The sequence below is a fragment of the Podarcis liolepis genome (genome assembly GCF_965112155.1).
Source record: "Podarcis liolepis genome assembly, chromosome: 16".
NCBI lineage: Eukaryota > Metazoa > Chordata > Lepidosauria > Squamata > Lacertidae > Podarcis > Podarcis liolepis.
Genome location: NC_139567.1, coordinates 29,715,668 through 29,728,634, shown reverse-complemented (window position 1 = coordinate 29,728,634; position 12,967 = coordinate 29,715,668). Strand labels below are relative to the sequence as shown.

At 46.9% G+C, this 12,967-nt stretch overlaps 1 protein-coding gene across 4 annotated transcripts in view; it reads right to left on the bottom strand.

Annotated features, from left to right (window-relative positions):
• Positions 1-12,967, bottom strand: part of SEPTIN4 (septin 4) — a 56,150-nt gene that overhangs the window by 13,333 nt on the left and 29,850 nt on the right. For 2 of the 4 annotated variants that reach the window (XM_083479222.1, XM_083479223.1), the window contains exons 2-9: positions 9,096-9,419; positions 8,058-8,151; positions 7,107-7,193; positions 5,828-5,951; positions 3,812-3,946; positions 2,886-3,003; positions 1,532-1,633; positions 753-849 (exon numbers count right to left, since the gene is read on the bottom strand). In XM_083479222.1, the coding sequence (XP_083335348.1) occupies positions 753-849; positions 1,532-1,633; positions 2,886-3,003; positions 3,812-3,946; positions 5,828-5,951; positions 7,107-7,193; positions 8,058-8,151; positions 9,096-9,419 (1,081 nt within the window). Of the gene's footprint in view, positions 1-752; positions 850-1,531; positions 1,634-2,885; positions 3,004-3,811; positions 3,947-5,827; positions 5,952-7,106; positions 7,194-8,057; positions 8,152-9,095; positions 9,420-12,967 lie in introns of those variants that run through there. The other 2 variants (XR_014519965.1, XM_083479221.1) reach the window with 1 other exon arrangement.

Sequence of the window (12,967 nt, the reverse complement as noted above, 5' to 3'; positions counted from 1 at the left end):
GAGGGATGTTTTTGCCTGGTGCCCAAAGATATGTAATGAAGGCGCCAGGCCAGAACATTCCATGAGTGGGGAGCCACCACAGAAAAGGCCCTGTTCTCGTGTTGCCACCCTCTGGAACTGTTATAGAGGAGGCACATGAATAAAGGCCTCAGATGAAGAAGCTCAAGGTGGCAAACATGGTTCACCTCCTTCACATTTTATCCTCACCTCAACCCTGTGAGGTGGCTTAGACTGAGAGTAAGTGACTGGCCCAAGATCACTCCATTGTCGTGGGGATTTGAACCCTGGGCTCTCCCAGGTCCTAGTCAAACACTCTAATCAGTACATCACACTGCCTCTCTTGAGACCAAGCTCTGGCCTAGTTTGGGCATCATGGAAAGTCAAACGTTTGTTTGTTTGATTGATTGATTGATTGATTGAGTGATTGAGTGATTGAGTGATTGATTGATTGACTGCATTCATCTCACCTTTTCCTGCAAGGAGCTCAAGGTGACAGACATACTTTTCCTCCCCCCCTCCCCATTTTCTCCCTACAACAACCCTGAGAGGTAGGTTAGACTGAGAGGCAGTGGCTGAGCTCAAGGTCGCCTAGTGAGATTCATGGCTGAGTGGTGGGGATTTGGTCTCCCAGGTCCTAGACCGACACTCCAACCACTATGCCATGCTACCTCTTGCCTCCAAATTCGAGATGAGTGGCTTTCCTTGCAGGCACAGCAGAACCATCACAATCTAGGAAGGGCTCTGTTGGTTACCTTCCACGATGCCCCACGGATACAGCCTCCCACGGATCCGCCGGCCTTTCGTCTCCACCACCGTGTTGCTCCCAATGACGGCGAAAGGGATGCTCTCCTGGAAGAGAACAGGGGCAGTCAGGGGCCTCGTGGCATTGCAAAGAACACAAGTGGCTGTTTGCAAAATATTAGGAGCACAGAAACAGGGAAGGGATGGCTCAGGAGGTTTCTGGCTAGGGTCACTATGAAAAGCATTCATTTGTAAATCTGCTCCATCCATGTTTAAAAAAATACATATTTATATTCCACCTTTAAGGAGTCCAAGGTGGCATATATGAGTCTCCTGCACCTCCTCATTTAATCTACACAACAACCCTGTGAGGTTGGTTAATCTGAGAGGCAGTGACTGGCCCAAAGTCACCCAGTGAGCTTCAGGGTTGAGTGGGATTCAAACCCTGCTCTCTCAGGTCCTAGTCCAACACTCTAACCGCTACACCACCCCTGGCTCTCCATTTCCACCTTAACAGAATGTTAAGTGGTCATGGGGTGTAGCTCAGTGGCAGAGCATCTGCTTGGCGTGCAGAAAGTCTCAGGCTGAAACCTGAAACCCTGGAGAAGCTGCTGCCAGTCTGTGCAAAGAATACTGAGCTAGATGGGCCAGTGGTTTAACGCCACATAAAGCTGAATTCCAATGTTCTTACATTTACACACACACACACACACACACACACGTATAATGTTCAGTATTTAAACAGGCATTTCAACACATATTTTTTCACAAAATATATCCTCCCCCTCACCTTGAGGGCTTGATCCTGAAGCTTGAAATCCTCATCTTCATCAGAATCACATTCAGGAAACTGGTAGATGCGGATCCCAAACTGATCAATTTCATCGCGGATCTGAAGAAGAGGAACTTAAAATTTATACACAGCTCAATTATAAACAGCAAACAAACTTCAAAGCACTTTACAACAACAAAATTATTTAAAAAAAATTAAATTGCCAGTAAGAAAAACTAGCAACAACCATCTAAGACATTCAAAAAGTTGAAATAACAATAGACTCTAAAAGCAGATTAAAACTTGCTTCAGCTTTCTAAACGTTTTGGTGGGCTTGTCTAAACAAAAATGTTCTGAGCAGGTGCCGAAAAGAGGGCAGTGAAGGTGCTTTGCCTGACATCAAGAGGCAGGGAGTTCCAAAGTGTAGGTGCCATATGACTAGATCCGGGTTCTAACAAATGCAGAACGAGTATTACATGGCATCTGTTCCACCAACTGAGTGGGTGTGCATGGGGTAAACAAATACCTAGAATCCTAGAACTGTAGAGTTGGAAGGAACCCGAAGGGTGATCTAGTACCCACTGCATCTGGTTGGCCACTGTGAGAACAGGTTGCTGGAGCAGATGGACTCCCTTTGCCCGATAGTAGCCATGAGGCTCTCCAGATGCTCCTCTGGCTGGCGTGAGAGGATCTCAGGTCACAGCAGATATCCTGGGACAAAGGCGCTTCTCCTGAACTTCCCACCACCCGGGAAAGTAGGCAGGCCCACCAGGAAAAAGGTTTTTAAATATACTTTTAACAAAAAACCAGAGGCGTTTTTGTTAGGTATATTTGGAGACGAAATTCCTAAAAAAGATGCAAATTTGTTTATGTATGCTACAACGGCAGCAAGGATACTTTTGGCCCAGAAATGGAATCAGCAGGAACTTCCAACATTGGAAGAATGGCAGACTAAGATGATGGAATATGCAGAATTGGCAAAGCTGACTGGGAAGATCCGAAATCAGTGCGACAAACTTTTTGAAAAGGACTGGAGTAAATTTATACAATATATGAAAGAAAACTGTAAACGTTTGTAGGTTTGAGTTGAAATATTTTGTAATGTTAATACTGGGACCTGGTTTACATTTAATGAGGTAAATTTTATTAAGAAAGAAAGAAGGTAAATAAGTGGTGATAGAAATGCTAAGATGTGATTATTTATGAAAGCCAGAGAGTGGGATGGGGGAAAGTCGAAGCTCAGTTTGAGCATTGTTTTTTGGTTATGAGATTATGTAATGGAATGTGATTATGGTAAAATGTAAACTCAATAAAAATTATTATTTAAAAAAAGGAAGGTCTTCATCTCCCCTCCCCGCTCCTAATTCCTCACCTTGTTCTTCATCCGCTCGACCTCGGAAGGCATGAGAGTGTCCGCTTTGGCTAGAACGGGAACGATGTTGACCCGCTGGTGAAGAGCCTTCATGAACTCAACATCCAGAGGCCGCAGCCTGCCAAGGAGAGACAGCACAAGTCTCAAGTGTACAGCGCACAAACACACACACACTGTTTGGGGAAGACTCAGTGGCAGAGCAACATGCAGGACATCCCAGATTCATTCCCCAATGGCATCTCCAGGTAGGGTTTGGAGACACTCCTGCCTGAATCCCTGGAGAGCTGCTGCCAGTCAGTGTAGACAAAACTGAACCAGAGGAGCCAATGGTCTGACTAGCATAAGGCAGCTTCCTAATTAATCCAGCTCTCTCTTCTCAACCATAAGGACTAGAATCTTTGTTTTTAGGGGAAGGCCTGCAGCTCAGTGGTAGAGCTTGGGAGGCAGACCCCTGCCTGATAATCCTGGAGAGCTGCTGCCAGTTAGTGTAGACAGCACTGAGCAAGGCATGCCAATGGTCAGACTCAGTATAAAACAGCTTCCTGTGGCCCTAGGCTTAGGTTCTGTTTAGCTTTTTTATTGTGGTTTATAAAAATTTCAAAACACAGTAAGGAAAACTTCAAAATTGTATTTTCTTTGCTGCATAATGAGCCCAGGTCCAAGATGCACACTGAGGCCTTAGCTGATTGTTTTGCAACATCAACAAGTTTTGTCTTTCTACTCAAATTATTTCATTGAATCGTAGAATTGCGAAGCTGAAAGGGACCCCAAGGTTCATCTAGTCCAACCCCTCATGGCTTGGACGTTTTGCAACAATTTGGGACATATCCATCAGTTTCAGCATCTCATCTGCCCAATTTTTAGTCGAGTTCTGCAATCATCCCATGCCCCTCCCAGAGCCCAGACAGGCCAGACTCAGCTTGTACCCATGGCCAAAGGGTGAGATGAAGTAGAGGCAGCAGTGGACGCGGTTGTCCAGGATGTTCTTCCGGTTCAGGCCGCTCTCATCCCGGAAGTACTGTTCAAACTGCTGGTCTACATAGTCAGCCACCGGCTTCCAGCTGCAGAGGGAATTGCAAAGAGTCACCAATGTGGTGCCCACGGGCACTAGCGTGCCCACCAGCGTTTCCCATGGTGCCCACAAAAGGTCTGAGTAAATATCCTGAGTTCCCCCAGCCCCGTACCTAATCAGAGTCTAGGCAAGTCATCTGCCATAGCTTTTGTATTTATTTGTTTGTTTGTTTGCTTGCTTGCTTGCTTCTCTACTGTTATTATAATCATATTTTTGTCTGTTTTTACCATAGCAACTCAAAGCGGCTTACAACTATTTTAAACAAACCAACACAAGCAGACATTAAAAGCAACATTTTAAAAAATCTAAAAGACAATTGTGTTCTGAAAAATTAGATTAAAACATTTCGCCCGAATGAAAAGGCCTTAGATAATTAAAAACCAAAGACCTGGTGAAAAAGGAAAGCTTTGTATTTCCTATTTTATATTTATATTCATAATTTAGATTTATATCCCACCTTTTTCTTTCCAATGAGCTCAAGCTGGAGTACATCACTCTCTCTTGCTCCTCATTTAATCCCCACAACAACCCTATGAGGTTGGTTAGGTTGAGAGGCAGGGGCTGGGCCTTCAAGGTCACCAAATGACCTTGAAGGCCAAGTGGGGATTTGAACCCTCGTCTCCCAGGTCCAATTCCGACACTCTAACCAGTATACTATGCTGGCTCCCTTGTTTTCTGTAGTTTCCTATCCTGAGCAATGGGTAGGACTAGGGTGGCAGCCATTTTTTAGAAAGATTGCCAAAATCTGCACTTCCAACAAGGGTTGTTTTGAGTCCAGATTTTCCCGGACAGTTCTGTGATTTTTGCCCGGATGCAATTTCTGAATTTCACAGGGCTGCCTGTGAAGACGGTTCATAAACTTCAGCTAGTGCAGAATTTGGGCAGATTACACTGATCCTGGTCCAACTGCACTGTCTACCAATTAGCTCCAGGCCCAATTCAAACTGGTGGTTTTGACCTATAAAGCCTTAAACAGCTCAGGACGGCAATACCTCAAGGACCACCTCTTTCCAGACAAACCTACCCAGACCCTGAGATCATCTTCTGAGGCCCTTCATGGCAACATGAGAACGGAGCCTTCTCTGCAGTGGCTCCCTGTTCGTGGGATGCTCTCCCCAGGGAAGTTCACCTGGTGCCTTCGTTATACAGACAAAAACGTGACATCCAATACCCTTTTAAAATGTGTTGGGGAGGGGAATTTATTGGGTTTTTTTAAAAAAAAATGATGTCTTTTGTGTTTTTATATTGTGATTTTATGTTGTAACCACCCTAAGACTTGTGGGTATAGGGCAGTATACAAATTTAATAGGTAGTTAGCTAATAATAATAATAATAATAATAATAATAATAATAATAATAATACAGTTGTACCTTGGAAGTCAAATGGAATCCATTCCAGAAGTCCGCTCGACTTCCAAAATGTTTGGAAACCAAAGTGTGGCTTCTGATTGGCTGCAGGAAGTTCCTGCAGCCAATCAGAAGCTGCAGAAGCCCTGTTGGACATTCAGGATCCAAAGAAGGTTCGCAAACCAGAACACTCACTTCCGGGTTTGCGGCGTTCGGGAGCCAAAACATTCAAGTACCAAGGCGTTTGGGATCCAAGGTACAACTGTAATAATAATAATAATAATATCCCCAAATGAACCTGTTTCGCTGGCAGATCAAAGCACTCCAGCTCTCGCCTGGGATTTACCTGCCTCACAGCCAGTTAGACTTTGTCTTCCACATATTATTTTTATCCCTCCTTGGCCCCCACCCAAAGGTCAATGGCTTAATGGGATTCCCTCCAAGCAGCTCTGCTGAGAAGCTGCCAGGGCTAATTCCTCTCTGCTTCTCTGCTGCCCCCCAACCCCCTGGGAGGTGGCCGTACCACTCTGTGTTGTTCAAGGCATCTCCAAAGCCTGGTGTGTCCACGATGGTCAAGCGCAGTTTGACACCCTTCTCCTCGATGTCCACCACATGCTTGGTGATCTCCACCGTCTGGAGGATCCGCTCTGGCCGTGGGGAAGATGGAAGGAAGGAGTTCAGAACGTGGGGGGAGGGGTTGAGGAAGACGAAGAAGAAGAAGAGTTTGGATTTGATATCCCACCTTTCACTCCCTTTAAGGAGTCTCAAAGCGGCTCACATTCTCATTTCCCTTCCTCCCCCACAACAGGGGGAGTTGGACAGGGGGTTGGACTCGATGGTCCTTATGGTTTATTCCAACTCTATGATTCTATGAACAAACACTCTGTGAGGCGAGTGGGGCTGAGAGACTTCAAAGAAGTGTGACTGGCCCAAGGTCACCCAGCAGCTGCATGTGGAGGAGCGGAGACGCGAACCCGGTTCCCCAGATTACGAGACTACCGCTCTTAACCACTACACCATACTGGAGGGGGAGCAGGGAGCCCAGAGGGAGTAGGAGAGGATACCTCACCCTCAAACCCTGAGAATCCCTCTCTGCCAAGAACATAACCAACAAATCAGGGCAAGATGCGTCCAACCAGGTCAACGTTCTGGGTATAAGAAGCAGTGGCCATCCCATCCTCCTCACGGCTTCATCACCAGCATCTAAGTATTGGAGGTAGACTATTCCTAAACATGGAGGGTTTCTTTAACTGCTACAGATAGCAGCCGCTGGCTGGCATGACCCCCATGAGAACTGCCTTGCAGGCGTCTGCTGAGCCCAGAAAGGCCTGCATCTTAGGGTTAGAGTGCCTGCTTTGCATCTAGAAGGTCCCAGGTTGCATCCCAGGTAGGGCTGGGAGTGCGTCCTGCATGACACCCTGCTGCTGCCAGTCAGTGACAACAATACTGAGATAGGTGGATCCATGGTCTAGCTTGATATATGTTGCTATGTCTTAAGGGAAAAGCCAGAGCTCAGTGGCAGAATATTTGCTTGGCATGAGGGAGGTCCCAGCTTCCATTCCCACTGTCATCCTCCAGGTAAGTCTGGGAGAGATTTCCTGCCTGAAACCCTGGAGAGCTGCTGCCAGTCAGTGCAGACAATACAGACCCAATAGCCTGACTTGGTAGAAGGCATTTTCCTATTTCATTGGGAGCCAGCCAGATTCCCCTGTGTGGCCTGAGAGCAACATCCCCACCTGCTCCCCCAGTGTCAGAACAGGGGCAAAGGCTGGTCCAGAACTCCCACCGACCAACCGACCTACCTTCGGCATTTAAGAGTTTGCGGTCTTTGTACAAGTCTGTGAGGAAAAGGCTGTTCACCAGGGTGGACTTCCCAAGCCCGGCCTCTCCTGCAAAGAGAAGGGGGGGGGGCAAGCAAGATCACTCAACAGGAAGGTGGATCCTTAAGAATCAGACTTTGGGGAAGAAAAGGAAAAGTGCAGACCAATGATAGCTTTTTAAATAAAGAGAACAAGCTCAAGCCATGTTCAAGGTGGTACTATTTATTATTAAAAACTTGGGACCAGTTTACATTTGAGGTCGCCTTATCCCATATGCGTCCACTTGACTGTTTTGATCTGGCCCTGTTACAAGTGCCACATAATATTCATTCCTCATTTGTATGAACCTGGTCATTTCGTGTGGCAGAATCTACACTTTGGAACTCCCTGCCTATTGAGATCAGGCAGGCGCCTTCGTACTCTTTTCAACACCTGCTAAATACATTGGATATGCACAAGTTCTAGTGTCATGGGGGGACGACCTTTCTCTATCCTTTTTTCTCATGCCATGCCTAATTCTACACATTTCCACCATGTCTCCTTCTACTCACTTTTCCTCTCACCTTAAAAGCCCATTTCCTCATAAGGGAGTTACTAGTGTGGATGACTATGAGGGAAAAGGTTCAGGCATCCACCCTGGGGTGGCAGCTTTGCCCTCTGATGTGCCCCCATCTTCTGCCGGCCACAATTTCCATCCTGATCCGGTACAGGCCAGGACACAGTCCCCAGAAGGTTTGTGAACCACCCAAAAGTGCGTTGGAAGTGCTCCTAAACGTACAGCTTCAACATAAGTTGGCAGAGAGCTAGAAACTTGATAGCCTGTTTCAATCAGAATTCATTGTTGTGCATTGCACTGGCTCTACCTTGAAATATTCATGCGTAATTGAGAAGGCGGGAAGTGGGAACAGCTGCCCCTCCCAAGTGCCCTGGTACCTGCAACCATGAGGGTGAAATCGAAGCCTTTCTTCACAGACTTCCGGTGGACTTGATTGGGGAGCGTGGCAAAACCCACATACTCTTTGTCGTCCTGGAGGGAGGGAGGAAGGAAGGAAGGGGAAATGTGTGGTTAGAAGAATCTCAGAATTCCAAACAGCTGGAGCAAGTCAGTCCAAACCAATTATTCATATACTTGTTGTTATTTACAACTAATCCTGTCCTTGAGAGGCCTGGCCTGGTAAAAGGTTTGAAAGACCCTGCAACAAAAATCATATGCTATATATTGCCTAAGAGAGAAACACCACCTAACTGTACAGTCCTACACACATCCACTCTGAAGAAAATCCCATGGAGTTCAATGTGTGCTGGGTATGCTCCACATGCTATATTTCTACCATCTCTAGCGAGGTCCTCCTAGAGATTGCCCGTGAGATTTATCAGTTTATTTAGAACACTTCTTAGCCACCCTTCAGCCAAAGCTTCCACCAAGGCAGGGTGGGCAAAAGTGTGAAGGAGATGAATTCGCAGAATGGCTGAAAAACACGTTAACATAACAAATGACAGGAAGGCAAAAGAACGCATATGCCACGCCCACGAAAGCTAAGCGCCCGCCATTTTAAGAAATCTAAACAGGGTTGAGGAACCTACACTCGGAAGATGGGGCAAGCTTGTTTTCTGCCACTCCAGAGGGCAGGACCCATACAACCGTACTCAAATGACAAGAAGATTCTGCCTAAACATTAGGAAGGGCAAGAGCTGATTGGAGGTGGGGCGGACTACCAGGGAAGGTGGAAGACTCTCGTTTCTTGGAGGTTTTGAAAGAGAGGTTGGCCATCTACTGGGGATTCCTGCATTGCAGAGGGTTGGTCTGGATAACCCTTGGGGGTCCCTTCCAATTCCACGGTTCTATGAACCTCAGGCGATGAGGCCAAATATGCCCACCTCAACGCCAACACGTTTGGAGCTGGTTGTGTATGGGAAGCTTGAGAGAAGGAAAGCCAAAGTGAGATCCGGGGGAGGGGGTGTTTACCATACCTCATCAGACTCATAGGGGTCCAGCCTGCCCCAGGGGCTTCTGGGACGGGACGGGCTGGGGGGCGTTGGAGCGGCCATGTGCTGCTTCAGATCCAGAGGCCGCGGGCGGTGGAAGCTCTTCTGCTCCTTCTCTTCTGAGGCCTCGTCGGGGAGGGTCCTGAGCGCCGCACTGGGGAACATCTCGGGCTCTGCACCGCCACCGCGGCCCCTGTCCTTCCAGGACTCTCCCGGCTCCACACGGCGGAAGCCCTCCTCAGCCGGGTAGTCGTTGAGGAAATGGACCAGCTCGGCCTCCTCCGAGTCTTCCTTCAAGAGGTGCTTTATCTGAAGCAGCAGAGGAAGAGAATAGGAAATGCACTTAAACACAGGGTTTAAAACTGGGGTCTATCATGGGAGTAAAATTTGGGGGTCACAACCCTTAAAACCTGCTTACAGTTTTCTGAGGTTAAAGAATCACACAGGTGGTATCGCCCTCCTTTGCAAATGTCAAAACTCTTTCCTTCCAAAACAGGTAATTGTTGGATGGGTTGCGATAAACTTGGTACATGTTTATTGTGGGAATATAAGTTGGCACAAGTTTTTTCCAAATTTAATTTTGACAGAAATGATTAATATTACTATAGAGACTATAGGTTTGTTGTCCATAATCAATGTTACTGAATATTTTTGTTGATAGCAATGTACATATGTAGTCAAAAGAACTGGTATTATAGATGATCTTGGCAGCTCAAATAGTTATGGCAGCACAATGGAAAACAGTCCAAAATCTTACACTGGATGCTTGGTATAACTCTGGAATACAGCTAGAATGGAGAAAATTATGTATAATTTGATATTTCAACAAGGACCAGAACCTCAAGGCACTTTTTAATATGATTTAAAATTCCTTTGTTATGCATCAAAGCCATCAATTTCAGGGCAAATCTGGCTTGAAATCACAAACCTGGCAAATCTGGAACTATGCTTGATAATCAGAGAATGCTAATATTTTTTTCTTGGATTTGGCTATTTTAACCCATGTGCAACTGTACTCATTCTATGCGCCTATTTTATAGTTTTGTTTTCCATCTTTTGATTTTCATCTCTTGTTATAACAGTTCTCTCAATTTTATGTACATTATTAAATGAAACAAACAAACTTTATAAAAGAAAAAAATGCGATCTATTTATTTTCCTGATCTTGGTGCAATGAACTTTCTTCAAACTTTCTTTCCAGCAAGGGCCGGCTCTAATGTTAGGGAGAGGGAAGTGGCTGCCTCAGGCGGCAAAATGTGATGAGGTGGCAGTGAGGTCTGCAGGACGAGGCACCACTTGCCCTGCCCAATACTCCCCTGAGTTAGCACTGCACTCGCTGGTGTGGACGACGACACTGCCTGGTCACTATTGTTGAAGTCAGATACAACTACCAGTCGCATCACCTCATTTCCATCTAAGACAGCAAAATGTCTTGGGCCAATGCCACTTCTAGCTACCTGCAGCCTTCAGATCATGGCACAACTTTTGTTTAGGAAGCCCCACTGCCAATTCATGTCATGTCTCCCAAGTGCTAATGGTAGCAGTGTTGTAGCCACAGCAACCCTGGTAGACCTCTTTTTTTCCTTTTTGTTCCATTCAGGAGTCTTGCAAACACTGGGTCTGCCAAGATCGCATCTTGGCTCATTTCCCTGCTCCCATCTCCCAACCCAAAGATACCAAATTGTAACTTATTCATTTTATCTTACTATATAAATAAAATTGGAAGGCTCTTATCACATGGCAGTTTCCGTAGCTGCCAATAGGGGGCCGTACCAACTCCAGCATTATGACAGAGCAGCATGTAAAAGAGGGCACAGCCATCGTGGCTAGTAGCCTTTGACAGCCCTCTCCTCCGTAAGTTTGTCTAGTCCCTTTTTAAAGCCATCTAAGCTGGTGGCTAAGGGATGCAGGTGGCGCTGTGGGTTAAACCACAGAGCCTGGGACTTGCCAATCAGAAGGTCGACAGTTCAAATCCCCGCGACAGGGTGAGCTCCTGTTGCTCAGTCCCTGCTCCTGCCAACCTAGCAGTTCGAAAGCACATCAAAGTGCAAGTAGATCACACAGGTACCGATCACACAGGTACCGTAGATCAAATAGGTACCGCTCCGGCGGGAAGGTAAATGGCGTTTCCGTGCGCTGCTCTGGTTCGCCAGAAGCGGCTTAGTCATGCTGGCCACATGACCCGGAAGCTGTATGCCTGCTGCCTCGGCCAATAAAGTGAGATGAGTGCCGCAACCCCAGAGTTGGTCACGACTGGACCTAATGTTCAGTGGTCCCTTTACCTTTAAGCTGGTGGCTATCACTGACCCCTATGGAAGCAGGTTCCACAGTTCAACTATGTGCTGTGTGAAAATGTACTTCTATGATTGTATGATTCCTTTCATGTGTCCTGAATCTTCCAACATCCATCTGCAATGGATGTCCCGAGTTCGAGTGTTATGAGAGAGGGAGTAAAACTTTTTTTCTAGACACTTTCTCCATGCCATCCATAATGATAACCTATGGAGGGCCACAAGGCCTCTATCCCTGATGAACGCAAACCCACAGTGGTGACCCAAACCCCAGCATTAAACTCCATAACAATAATACCATAGCAGTGCAGCGTTTGTATCAATGCCCGTCGCCAAAATTGGGGTGGAGGCGGAGAAATGACAGGGAGCAGAAGGAAACATGTAGCTACAGTCAACTTTGCATGCACCCCTTAATTCTGGAATTAATTCCAGATATTCTCCAGCTTAAATTCATACTCATAGAATTATAGATTCGGAAGGGACCCAAAGGGCCATGCAGAAATCACAGCTACATTGAGGAAGAGTCAATGAGAGGAACAGGGAAGGAATGCAACAGGAAAATCCGTGGTGCTTATTTGCATCTTCCAAACATAAAGAACCGTTGGGTCAATCAAGAAAGGAAAGTGTGGGTTAGGCCGCAGGAGAAGCTGAGACAGCTTGAGTCAGGGGTCCATGGAGGAAAAACCAGAAGGCTCCCTCTCCCCACATGCCGAGGTCTTACTGCTTGCTCCCTGGGGATCCTGGCAGGTTCTTCCGGCTGCCCAGGGAGGCCAGAATCAGCATCCTCCTCTCCTGGGGCACCAGCAAAGGGCATTTCTGCTGGGCAGGGTTGGGTCTCTGTGAAGTCATCCTGCGTTGGCAAGGTCTCTTCCACCTCTGCAGCCTGAGTCGAGAGTACAGGGCAGGACACAGGAAGAGAGGCGAGAGAAGTGGTTGGGACGGCAAAAAAAGGGACAGAAACCAGAAGATGGAGCAAAGTTAAAGCAGCTGGAAATGTCCCGGACCCAAACCACACACCGGGGGGAGCGAAGGCAAGAGGATGTTTTCATTCCATGATGGTTGTTGTCATAGACCAGGAACCAATTGCAACCCTCCAGATGTTTTGAACTCCAGCACTCGTCATGCCTGGATGTTAGCCTTTTTGTCGTAGAACTTTAGAGCTGGAAGGGACCCCAAGGGTCATCTAGCCCAACCCCCCAGCAATACAGGAACCACAGCTAAAGAATCCCTGAAATGTGGCCACCCAACCTCTGCTTAAAAACCTCCACCACCTCCCAAGGGAGTCCATTCCACTGTCAGACCGTTCTTGCCACTAGAAAGCTGTTCCTAATGTTGAATCTCCTTCCTTGTCATTTGAATTGATTGGTTCAGGTCCTCCCCTCTGGAGCAGCAGAAAACAAGCTGGCTCCACCTTCCATGTGATGGCCCTTCCAGTATTTGAAGCTGTGTCTCCTGTAACCATGCCATGCCGAGTTTTATAAACTTCCACCATGTCACCTCTTACTCTGCTTCTTCACCTAAGTCCTTCAGTTAGAAAACCTCCTCCTTGCCCCCAAGCCCTTTGAA